At 43.1% G+C, this 12,727-nt stretch overlaps 1 protein-coding gene across 1 annotated transcript; it reads left to right on the forward strand.

Annotated features, from left to right (window-relative positions):
* Nucleotides 1–1,372: 1,372 nt before the first annotated feature.
* Nucleotides 1,373–5,981, forward strand: LOC118386786 (zinc finger protein 664-like). Its single transcript, XM_035774626.2, has 2 exons — nucleotides 1,373–1,966; nucleotides 5,347–5,981. The coding sequence occupies exons 1-2, from the start codon at nucleotides 1,639–1,641 to the stop codon at nucleotides 5,979–5,981; spliced, it is 963 nt and encodes a 320-aa protein (XP_035630519.2). The 5' UTR covers nucleotides 1,373–1,638.
* The last annotated feature ends 6,746 nt before the right edge of the window (nucleotides 5,982–12,727 follow it).

Here is a 12,727-nt window from a genome sequence, read left to right on the forward strand (position 1 = left end):
CTTTTCTTTGACATCTGTTGGGAGAAATGACTGACTTACAGTTCATGACGGTTGCCTAATCACACATATGAAGTTTTGAAAAGATCTGACCTTTTAATCCTTCACCAATTTGACATTGTATGATTTCTCTTAAATGACAATAGATAAATGTCTGGTTCTTTTTTTATTGACACCGTAGGTTCCTTTACTTTGACGTGAAGTGGAAAAATTGTTGCTCTATTTTCATTTTGGACCTTTAATCCCAGAAAAATGCCCATAACTCAAAAACCGTTGAGGCCTACACGCCATCTTGTTCGGGGCCATCTGCCCATTATGCCAAACCAATGTTGCAACTGCTCACTCAAGATTTTGAAACAGTAATGCAAAACAGTAATGAAAAAATATGGAAAACATGAATTAGTTTTATTTTATTTCTGTATTTCAATGTTGCAACTTGCTGAAAATTGTCCACAGTGTTCCTATCATCTAGTTTAAACAGATCTATGAAAAAAATCTACATCCAGAGTGCATCAAACACGATTTAGACCTTGTTTATGGAAAAGTGTTAATTTCTGTATTTCAATGTTGCAACTTGCTGTATATTGTCCACGGTGTTCCTATCATCTAGTATAAACTCTACTGCCAAAAAAATACATTGAAAGTGCGTCAAACATGATTTTGACCTTGTTGTGTTTATTTCGGCTCAGCATATGTGAGGACTCATTCAAGATTGTTGGAAAAACATTCCAGGTGAAGCTGGTTGAGAGAATGCAAAGAGTGTGCAAAGCTGTCATCAAGGCAAAGGGTGGCTACTTTGAAGAATCTAAAATATATTTTGATTTGTTTAACACTTTTTACTGCATGATTACTACATGATTACTGCATGGTTAGTACATGATTCCATATGTGTTATTTCATAGTTTCATGTCTTCACTATTATTCTACAATGTAGAAAATAGTACAAATCAAGAAAAACCCATGAATGAGTAGGTGTGTCCAAACTTTTGACTGGTACTGTATATCTCATGAATGTTTTTACATTCAGTTACATGAAGTCACTTTCTTATCACTTCTTCCTTCGGCAAACATGTAAGGAAAGATTTTTTTAAATCAAAAGGGATGCTGTCAAAAATGTATTGAATTCAAATGGATTTACCCAGTCTACAAAGCACTACAGCCACTCTGTGATGACCAGTTCTGCTCTTTTATTATATATTAGTTATATATTAGTTGTATTATGTGGAGGTTTCATTCAGGTCTCTGTTTAATATAATATTAATATAATGTTAAACTTTTATGAAATAAATGAAAAATCTCATTTTGTTTCCTGCGTTGCCCACTCCAGTCAGCAGATGGCGATGTACGCCTTTTAGGTTCAGGCGATGCTGCCAGGGTGGCGTATAATCTAGTGAACGGGTCGCTCCTTCAATAACAACAGCTTTTCAGACACCTCGGAAGCTTTCTAGCAAACAGCAACAACATTCACGTTATTTACACTGTTTTGGTGTATATTAGTCGATGTGTATTAAACACACTTCTGTTGTATGTACTTGTTGGCCCATTTAATTATATATTTACGTTGTTTGTCAGCTAGCTGGTTTGTTAAGTTAGCTTAGATCTAGGCTACTCTCTAACGCTAGATAGCTAACATCTCCGACCATGAGTTCACTAAGCTACTCTCCTCCTGCTAAAGAGGAGGTCGTCTGCTGGACTGAGAAAGAAGCTCTCGTGAAAGAGGAGGAGGAAGAGAAAGATGTCACACTACAAAAACAAGTAGAGGGTGAGGCTGTTACCGTGAAAGAAGAAGAGAAAGACGTTTCAGTGAAAGAAGAGGAAGACGAGTTCAGAGTGAAAGAGGAGGATGTTACAGTAAAAGAAGAGGAGGAAGATAAAGAGGAGGATTCAGTTTTTGGAGTGAAAGGGGAGGAGGGGGAGATGACTGTCACATTGGATGAGGAAGAGGAGGTTGGAGATCTGTTTAACACCAGTAAGTACAGTCTCTGCAGTCGTTGAACCAATATGCAGTACAGGGGTTCTACACTTTAATGTTGTTCTGTAGGAATGGCTGAAGCTACACTGTAACGTGTAGAACATCACGAGTGGACCATCAACAAAACGTTAACAATTGATCAAATGCATCCAATGACAATGCCTAAAATACTGTATTCCTCAATATCTTCTATTAGATTAGCCCAATATGTTCTCTTAAAGGGGCAATCAGTAGTTGTTACATCCGTTTTGGGACTGATACATGAATAATACCCATGTTTTCTATAAGAATTCCCTTTTAAATGCATCATGAGCTTAGTTCGACTGTCTTTTTTATTCCAATGTTTGTCAGTAAATTTAAACAAAAACTGTATATCCTCAAAACATGGTTAAAACTATAATGTTGATATCATGGATGGTTGCATTTCTCCATCCCTCAGATTTTTACCGAAACGGCAGGGAGTACGCTTTGTTATTGTTTCTACTGCTGATTTCTGCCCCCGTTACTCTTCAAGGTCCAAGGACTGTATGTTATTTTCAGAGGTAGACTGGCTCTGGCAGGCTCTTTACCCGGTGGCTGGTAAATGCCACCATGGGATGGCAATGTTTCAAATAGACCTAGCTTGTGTATCACTATCACTTGCTATCACCAGATATACTTTAAGAAATTAGGATATTGGAAACTCCTTTCGATTTCGTATTAACAGCTTAAAGAAAATAACATTGGCATGAATTACCCTCTGTGAACAAGAAGCACAACATTACAAATATTTTCAGAGATGTGAGATAATTAACTTGTTCTCTGTAATATTGTGTAGCTTTGCAATCGTAACATTACATACTTTCAAGTAAAATAGTCATGTTTCTCCACTCATACCCTGACGTTAAAAAGGGATTTAGTTCAGGAACTGCGTGTCACAGCATGACAATATGAACGTGATTGGTCGACAGTCTCTTGGACGGGCATTATATACGCTTTGACATTTTCTGGAATAGTTTTTATTTGAAAACGTTTTTGTTTACTTGCCTGCCTATTGAATTTGGAATGCACTCTACTGTTCATCTCTGAAACTCACTGAGATAATTCCTTTGATACAGCAGTAGCAATACAGGGATATAACATCTACAGAAAATACAGGAATGATGGGGGAGGTGTTGCTGTATACAGTGCATTTGGAAAGTATTCAGACCCGTTGACTTTTTCCACATTTTGTTACTTTAAAGCCTTATTCTAAAATTGATAAAAAATATTATTTTCCCTCTTTCATTTAACAAATTTATTGGCACACCTGCATTTGGGGAGTTTCTCCCATCCTTCTCTGCAGATCCTCTCTAGCTCTGTCAGGTTGGATGGGAAACATTACTGCACAGCTATTTTCAGGTCTCTCCAGTGATGTTAGATCGGGCTCAAGTCCCAACTGCGTTGCCCCAAAATCATCTTCTAGTGTCCCCACCTAAAGTAAATCTTGGTCAACCAAACAAATGGTTGACATGTTATAACGTGTATTTTTTCATTTATAGACACATCCCCAAAACATCAACTATATGTACTGAACTGGTCTGATGCTTTAAGCAGGCTGTTTGATTAAATAATTAAGACACACAAATGACTCGGGAGCCAGAGCTCAAGATAACCTAACCAGATGGAGAAAGATTCTGCTGTTGTGATCATGAAGTTTCTGGTAATGGGCTACACCAGCGGTCGGCAACATTTTCCACTTGGAGTGCCAAGTTAACTTACCATTTCTACCAACCAGTTACGATTTTCATAGGTACATTTCCGTGGAACAGATTCATTCATTTATAATAGTATCTCAAAATCATTGTTTGTGATTAAGCTACATTATATCTAAATGAAAATTATACAAATCTAAAAGTAACTTTTATTGCCATTGCCAACTATGTAAAAATAGCCTACATAAAGCCCACAAATAAAAACATTGCAGCCTGCAGGTAGAAAATATCCTTATAAAAATAAATATTTCACATTTGCTGCACATGGCCTTTCTACAACAAACTGGAAACATTATATCAACTATCAACTGGGTCAGCCCAAAACTCAAGATAGCGAGCTTGCAACATTGTAAAAAATATTCTGGTATAGTTCCCCGCGCCAGTGAGTTTGGGACAGACACAGCTGTCGGCTATTTGTGCAAAGAATAAGAAATAATCAGGTATCGCATCATTATATCTTTCCCTTTAATGCCGAGTGGTTATCGAAAGGGAAATATTTTATGAAAATACTTTGAGGAACTATTGTCATTCGCAATTGATTTTGATTAGACTTTGTTTACTTGCTGTTTGAGGTGAAGAAAAATGACTTTGAGAAACTCCACAACTCATTAGTGGTGGTGCGTTAAGACAATCATAAATACTATCAGACATCCCCAAATGGGCACATTTATAGGCCTACATTTGCGCGCAGGCCAGGTAGACTAGTCCTACTTCTATCAAATCCAAATGTATTTGTCACGTGCCCCAAATACAGCAGATGTAGGTAGACCTTACATTAAAATGCTGACTTACAGGCTCTAACCAACAGTGTAATTTCTAAGTTAAAAAATGCTCTCGAACTATGTAACATTTAGTGGCTATTTATGTTACGCTGGGAAAACAGTTTTCATGGGAACAGAAATTCTAAATAATTTCAGAGTTTGCTAAATCCAATGATTCTAACCGAGAGACACCTTAACTTTATAGACAACACCCAAATGGATACTGTCATTAACGCGGTTCTTCAATAATTAGACATTCTTAATACTGTAGCTGTTTAGTTACAGTCACATGTTCAACTATCATCACCTGATCTAGGAAATCATTTTCTGAATGACAGTCAAATGACAAACATCACGATATGCAACAACAACCAAAGTGCTTCTTCATTCATTACTCTGGTAAAGACAGTTATGCCGTGCTCCACGTTGGATCCAACATCCCTAACAAATTGATGTTTATAATGTGTTATTGTCTGCTTGATTTACAGTAGGGTCTCGTTAGTCTGTTTGAACACAGAGTCTTAGCTCATAAGCAACCTGGAAATGGAGGCTATATTTGATGTCAGCCTATGAGAACTCCCCTGAGTTTTCCCCCACGGTGGTGAACTAGTGAATAGATACAGAGCTTAATGTGAGTTTCACTCCTTAATGTGAGTAGCACTCCTGATCTTGTGCTGATAGTGCGCTGTAATATTCAGAATTCATTGTGAAAATTTTAAATCTTCGCTCACCATTTTTGCTCCAAACAGATATACTAAATCCATAAATAGTGGTTTCCTCATTACCCGATATACTACATCATAACTAGTGGTTTCCTCATTAGCAGATATACTACATCCATAACTAGCCTTTAACCATCTGTCTGACTTTGTCATTCACACAGGAGAGACACGGGACTATCGTGGATCCTCTTGGGAGGCTCAACAACATCATGATTCTGACGAGGCAGAGAAGAGTCTCTTCAGATCAGAACTCCTCAAGAAACACCAGCAGAGACCCACAGAGAAGAAATCTCATTGCTGCTCTGACTGTGGGAAAATATTAAACTCTTCACCAGACCTTAAAATACATCAAAGAATTCACACTGGAGAGAAACCTTACGTCTGTGATCAATGTGGGAAGAGTTTTTCTCAGCTAAAAACCCTGAAATCACACCAGAGAATACACACTGGAGAGAAACCTTTTGGCTGTGATCAATGTGAGAAGAGTTTTATTTGGCTGCAAACCCTGAAAACACACCAGAGAATACACACTGGAGAGAAACCTTACGGCTGTGATCAATGTGAGAAGAGTTTTACTCAGCTAAACAACCTGATAGTACACCAGAGAACACACACAGGAGAGAAACCTTATAGCTGTGATCAATGTCGGAAGAGTTTTACTCAGCTAAACAGCCTTATAGTTCACCAAAGAACACACACAGGAGAGAATCCGCGCTGTGATCAATGTGGGAAGAGATACTCTGATAAAAGATCTCTGATTAAACATCAGAAAATACATGAAGTAGTTGTTTCGTGATATCAATCAAATAATGTCACAATGTAGAATGTTTTTAATATTGTGGAAGTATTTTAATAATGTCACAATATAGAATGTATTAACATTGTAGGAGTATTTTAATAAATGTCAGAATGTAGAACCATAAACATGTGCCCAATGTTCAATTGATTTTAGTCTCAGGGGAAAAATCCAGGCTTCTTAATTGAAAGAGTACTATTTATGAGATTCAACAAAAAGTGACTAACAAAAATAGAGTTGTGTTACATTTACCACGTTGGTTACCCACTTGAATCAAAATGCAACTCTTCAATGTTTAGGTTTTCAATATATCCCAAACTGTTTCTGCATATTGGTTATTGATTTGGACACATTAAAACGATGTTTTGACATTGCGCTATTCTCACCTACCAAAATGTAATTCAAAAGATGTTGAAAAGAAGACTATGCCCGACGTCCAATTTATGTTCGGTTGTAAGTTGAAAATGAAAGTTGAAAATATGTATTTTCGGGTCGTTTTTTCAATGATTTGAAAACAACTTAATTTCAATGTACTTGCAGCCTATACATATGGACGCAGTATAATCAATTGGTCTATAATGAATTTTATTAACAATCTTACATCACTCCATTATTTCTTGACAACATCCAAGTGCTAATTGTCTTTATTCCACTACTGAAGATGCATGTCTCAAATCACCTAGTCACATTTCAAACATCCAGCCTGACAAATGATACATTTTATTATTCCATGCCTCACCACTAAGTTAATTATTGGCAATACATATTAACAAAGGGGTGTACATTTGGTTTTGATATTTCATATTTACAATTCATGTAACATTTAGTACTAATTATTTATGCAACCAACTGACAATTGTTGGGTACAATTATATTGACATTGTTATCTTGCTTTTAGACTATCAGGGATCATTCTCAGATGTGCCAACCCAAATGTACTAGAGCATGACATTGGGGACTGGGCCCAGATCCAACAACATGCCTATCTGGTGGTCCTTCTGTAGCTCAGTTGGTAGAGCATGGCGCTTGTAACGCCAGGGTAGTGGGTTCGATTCCCGGGACCACCCATACGTAGAATGTATGCACACATGACTGTAAGTCGCTTTGGATAAAAGCGTCTGCTAAATGGCATATTTTTTTTATTTTTTTTATCGAGTGAACCCTGAAAAGAGAGAGAAGCTCCACAGTGAGGTGGAAAGTTACTACGGATATCGCAGGAGTTTCCTCTTGAAATCAGACATGTCTGTGGTAAGGTCAACTTGCTTGCTGATTGTCTCAAGAGTCGGCAGTCCAATCTTTTTTTTTTTTTTTAACTGCACTGTTGGTTAGGGGCTCGTAAGTAAGCATTTCACTGTAAGGTCTACACATGTATTCAGCGCATGTAACTAATACAATTTGATTTGAGTTTTGTTTGGGCTCGTTCCAAGGGGACGAGAGTTCTAGAAGCTAGAGAGTTCTAGAAGAGTTTTAGGATTCTATAGAAAGAAAAAGGAGAAAATAATGATACGATTGTATTTTATTATTTATAAATACGTGTTTTTTCTTGTTTTTAGTTGTTGACAGCAAGTAGACACCATGTTTATATTGGTGAATCATTGTAGTTGATAATAATGTGAAATGGAAGTTGTTTTCTGTCGGTGGTCCGCAAACTTGTCCAACAAAAATATAGGAAATATTTGTTGTCTTAAAGGGGAAGGGTGTTACAGGCTTTGGTTTTTCCATTTATGTTTTCAGGTAGGACTTTAGCACGTATAGCCCGTTAGCACGTATAGCTCGTTAGCATGTAGGATGCACTGACTGGTGTCACCTCGTTAGTCAGTATGTGTTACACCTGTGCTGGCTTGTCCATCTCGTTAGTGGGAAGGTGTTTCACCTGAGCTGGTCCAGGTTCTATTTAAGAGTGTCTGGCTCAGTGCTCCAGTTGTCTTGATAGATGTGGAGAGTCAACACCGTTAGTTGCTCCACCGTTTCCTATTAAAGATGTTTTTTATTTCAGGTTGAAGCTTCTTTCTGAAGAGAGCTTTTTTTTTTTAAATGAATCAATACAAGCAAACAAGATCGTTTCCGGGGATTGGTATGGCAAATACCTTACGATTTGCCTGGACTGAAAAGGAGATGGAGCCGTGGAGTAGAGAGACATTTGGAAGGACCATTTTGATGGGATGCCTCAGGATAGAGGTGGAAGTGCTCTGCCTTCAAGGGAACCCGAATGAGAAGGATTTCGATGTGACGTTTCACAAAGAAGAAAAACATGACGAAGTAATGAAGATGGCAAAGGAAGCGGAGAAAACGGGACCCCTGTGCCATTATGCGGTGACCAGCCTGGTGAAGAACAACTTCAGGGTGGTCACCGTAACCATGTACAATCCGCATGTGAAAGATGAAGAGGTGAGGGCCTTTCTGGGGAGGTACATGGACAATGTCTCCTCAGCGAGGTACCTCAGGGACTCCCTGGGTTTCTGGAACGGAAAGAGAGGTTTCCAGGCGTTACTCAGGGAGTCCCCGAAGAGTGTGGATGGCTACCTCCATCCTCCGGCGATGTTCTCCCTGGGGGCTGACAGGGGAACACTATAGTATGCACGTCAGCCCCCGTTCTGCAGGCGTTGTATGGCCTATGGCCATATCCTGGCCTCGTGCAGCGCCAAGAGGTGACGGTTTTGTGGGTCGGAAGAGCACGAGGCCAGGGAGTGTGACGAGCCCAATGCTTGCCACGGGTGTGGCTCAAGAGCACACCTGTGGCATGATTGCCCGTCTCGTCACAGGTCATACATGTCTGCAGCTGGGGGAGGAGCGGGGGATGGGGGGAGGAAAGAGAGGACGCACGCGGATTGTACGGATGGCACAGGGGAAAGGACGAAGAAGGGAAGAAGGAAGAGGCGAAAAGAAAGAGGAGTGAAGATGGAAAGAAGGCGGAAGAACGGGAAGGAGCGGAAGAGGGAGTGGTGACAGTGACGGGGACGGAGGGAGGTGTGGAGATGGGAGGGGAGGGGGTGGGAGGGGAAGATGGACGAAAGGAGTGGGGGACAGCCTGCCAGGCTTCCTCGAGGTCGAAATTAGGGATTTGGTGGAGGATTTAGCGGGGATGGGACGTTGTGTCTCCCCGTTACCTCCTTCACCAAAGAAGAAAGGGATGAAGAGGGGGAGCTTGGCAGGTTGTGAGAGGGAGGGGGTGTGGAAGGGGGGCTAAGAGAGTGGCGGGGGGAGGGTAATTTGTCCTCCCGGTTTGCCTCAGCCCCTTGCATTTTAGTGGATGACTCCAGTGAGGGGTCGGTGGGCTGTTTGCTAGAGGGATCCCAACTCCTGTTTGAGGAGATGGGGTCCCCTACATGCAGCCCCGAGGCAAACAGGGAGGGGGGGGTGGTGGGTGGGTAGGGAGGACCCAACACACTGCCTGGGTCATGGGTTGGGATGGAGGACGGGGGGGCGTCAGGAGATGAGAGGACGTCCCCGCCGGTGGAGATGGACCAGGGGAGCATCGGGTGAGTCTCCTGTTTTTTCTTTGTTTTTTTTTTTTTTATTTGTTGTTAATAATTAAATGAATAGTTATGTTTCTTTTTTTAGTCTAAATGTTAGGGGGTTAAGGAATAATGTTAAAAGGAGGGCAGTTTTTTGTTATTTAGAGGGTGTGGGGTTTGATTTCTGTTTTTTTACAGGAGGTTCACCTGAGGGATGATGGGGATGTGTGTAGATTTAAGAGGGAGTGGGATAAAGGGGAATCTTTTTGGGGCATAGGAGGGGTGCACTCAACAGGAGTAGGGATTTTGTGTGGGCATAGAGAGGTTAAAATAGAGAACACTTTTGTAATAATGCAGGGTAGAGTTTTGGGGATAGATGTTAAGTTTAGAGAAGCTAGATATAGGTTAATTGGGGTGTATGGGCCACAGGTGGCGGCAGACAGGAGGGAGATGGTGGACTGTCTGGCGCCCCTGTGTGTTACAAACAGGCACTTGGTGATAGGAGGAGACTTTAATATAGATTTAGGGGTAGGCGGTGATAGCAGTGCAGGTGCCATCTCTGGGCTAATGGCTTGCCATGGTCTGGTTGATGGTGGCCTGCACACTACTCCGGCAATGGTCGGTCCTACATGGCGCAACTCCAGGGGGGTTGCGCGGAGGCTCGACTACATTTTTGTATCCAGGTCTTTGGGTCAGTTGTCTGGGCGGCTGTTGCCTGTTTTCTTCACGGATCACGACGGGGTGTTCCTGCAGGTGGGGTTGCCAGTCTGCCTCTTCGGTAGGGGGTACTGGAAGTTAGATCGGGATATACTGGAGGAGCAGGCTTTCGTTGACGCATTTTTTTGTTTCTTTCGGAGGCTTGACGGCCTCCGGTCCATGTGCGAGGGGGTGTTAGAGTGGTGGGATTTAGTTAAGGGGAGGATAAGGGCTTTTATAATAGGATATTGTAGAAGGAAAAAAAGGGAGGAAAGGAGGGAGGTGGATCGTATCCAAAGGTTAATTGAACTCGAGTACGAGGCAGGCAACCTCGGCGGGTCGATTGACTGGGAGAGATTCGCAGCCCTAAAGGCGCAGCTCAGGGAGCTGCAGGAGCAGAAGGCTCGAGCTTTCCTGGAGCGTGCACATAGTGGCTTTCTAGAACATAATGAGACTTGTTCCGCTATGTTCTTTAAGTCGGTTAGGGCCAGGCAGAGTAGGAAGGTAATGCATGGAGTTAGGGAAGAAAATGGTAGTATAGTAAGTAAACCAGAGGAAATGGTCAGGGTGACAACTGATCATTTCCAAGGTTTATTTAAGGAAAGGGAAATAGATGTAGAGCAGGGAAACGTGTTTTAGAACACTTGTCCCGGCGGTTGCCAGAGGACATTAGAGACGTGATGGAGGCCCAGATCTCACTAGAAGAGGTTGAGAGCGCTCTTAGGAGGATGGGAAAAGGGAAGGTGCCTGGGATGGATGGGCTGCCGGCTGAGTTTTACCTCAAGTTTTGGGGTATACTTGGACCAGTGGTTCTCGAAGTCTTGAAGGCCATCCTTGAGACGGGGTCCCGGGGGATCAATGGCTGTTGGTGTGCTGTCACTTCTTTATAAGAAGGGGGAAGCAACTGACCTTGGCAACTGGCGGCCATTGACCATGCTGTGCGTAGATTACAAGATTCTTGCAAAGGTTTTAGCAGACCGGTTGCGCACAGCCCTTCCCTACGTCGTCCACGAGGATCAGACGTGCGGGGTAGAGGGCCGCTCTATAAGATGGAACCTACAGTTGATCAGGGATTCCATCGCTTGGGTTGAAGATAGAGGGCTGCCTTTAATGGTAGCAGCGCTAGATCAGGCGAAAGCTTTTGATCGCGTGAATAGATCTTTTCTATTCAGGGTGTTAGGTAGATTAGGATTTGGGGAGAAGTTTATAGGATGGATCCGTACTTTATATGTCGGAGCGGGGTGTCGAGTTAGTGTAAATAGTCACTTAGGTGACGTTTTTGACCTGGGGTCAGGCAGGGATGCCCACTCTCGCCTCTCCTCTTCGTTCTGTACATGGAGCCTCTGGGGGCTGCCATTAGGGCAGACACAGGGGTGGAAGGCTTGTTGATCCCTGGAAGTGGTGGGCTGCGTGTTAAGATGACGCAGTACGCCGACGACACTTCCTTGCTGTTGTGCAAGGACTCGTGCCTGACAAGGTCCCTTGCCATCTTTGGGGATTTCACCCGAGCGTCGGGAGCAGTTCTGAACCATGCAAAGTCTTCCGTCAAGTTTTTCGGAAGATGGCGCGGTAGAACGGATGTGCCTGGGGGGTTATCTCTCTGTGAAGGGGCCCTGAGGATTCTCGGGGTTCATTTTGAGACCTCCGGCTCAGCGACGCTAAACTGGAACATGCGTATCGCAGTGGTACAGAGGAAGCTAGCAATGTGGAAGGCTAGGTATTTGTCTTTTATGGGCAAAGTCCTGGTCCTAAAGGTGGATGTGTTGCCGTCTCTTTTGTATTTGGCGTACATCTACCCATTGCCGGCTTGTCTGAGGAGGCCTCTAGTGAGGCTTGTGTTTCAGTTTATGTGGAGTGGCAGGTGCGAGTGGGTCGCCAGGGCACGCATGATCTGTCCCATCGGGGAGGGAGGTAGGGGGTACCACATTTCCCCCTCAAGCTGGACTCAATTTTTGTTTCTTTCTTGTTAGCGGAGCTTGCTCAGCCAGTGATACACCCGTCCGGTTACCTCCTGCGGGTGTTCTTCTCGTATCAGGCGAGAAGCGTAATGGTGTGGTCTAACGCGGGTCCTCGGGCGGAACAGCTGCCGTGGCACTTTGGTCATGCGGCCAAGTGGCTGCGTGCGCACCCCGAGGTTGAAGTTGCCCGAGTAGGTTTAGACCACAGGCACCTGTACGAGGAGGTCAGGCAGGTAGAGAGTCCTGCGCCCGTAGCGGGCATCTCGTCAGTGGTCTGGGAGGGGTGCAGGCGCGGGGCCTGGACAACGGGCTCAAGGACCTGAATTGGTTGAGCCTTCATAAGCGTTTGTCGGTACTTTCCATCTTGTACCGGTATAGTTTGGTGCAATCCCCCACCTGTCCAAGATCCTCTTGTGGCAGGGAGGAGACTGTGCGCCATGCCTTCTGGGACTGTGCCTTTGCCGGACTAGTCTGGGCTAGGGCACGGGTGATGCTAGGTGTGGTTAGGAGTGATTTTGTTTTGACATGGGCTAGGCTAGAGAGAGGCGTAGGGAGAGCAAAGGGAACGGATAGGGACAGGTTTCTGCTCTGGCTTCTCATGAGTCTCTTTAAAAAGGGACTGTGGGAAGCCAGGAAG

Source organism: Oncorhynchus keta, chromosome 8 (genome assembly GCF_023373465.1).
Source record: "Oncorhynchus keta strain PuntledgeMale-10-30-2019 chromosome 8, Oket_V2, whole genome shotgun sequence".
Taxonomy (NCBI): domain Eukaryota; kingdom Metazoa; phylum Chordata; class Actinopteri; order Salmoniformes; family Salmonidae; genus Oncorhynchus; species Oncorhynchus keta.

Coding starts and splice junctions, on each gene's coding strand:
- LOC118386786 (XM_035774626.2), top strand. CDS start 1,639: ATGAGTTCACTAAGCTACTCTCCTCCTGCTAAAGAGGAGGTCGTCTGC. Junction 1,967..5,346: donor TGGAGATCTGTTTAACACCA/GTAAGTACAGTC, acceptor TCATTCACACAG/GAGAGACACGGGACTATCGT.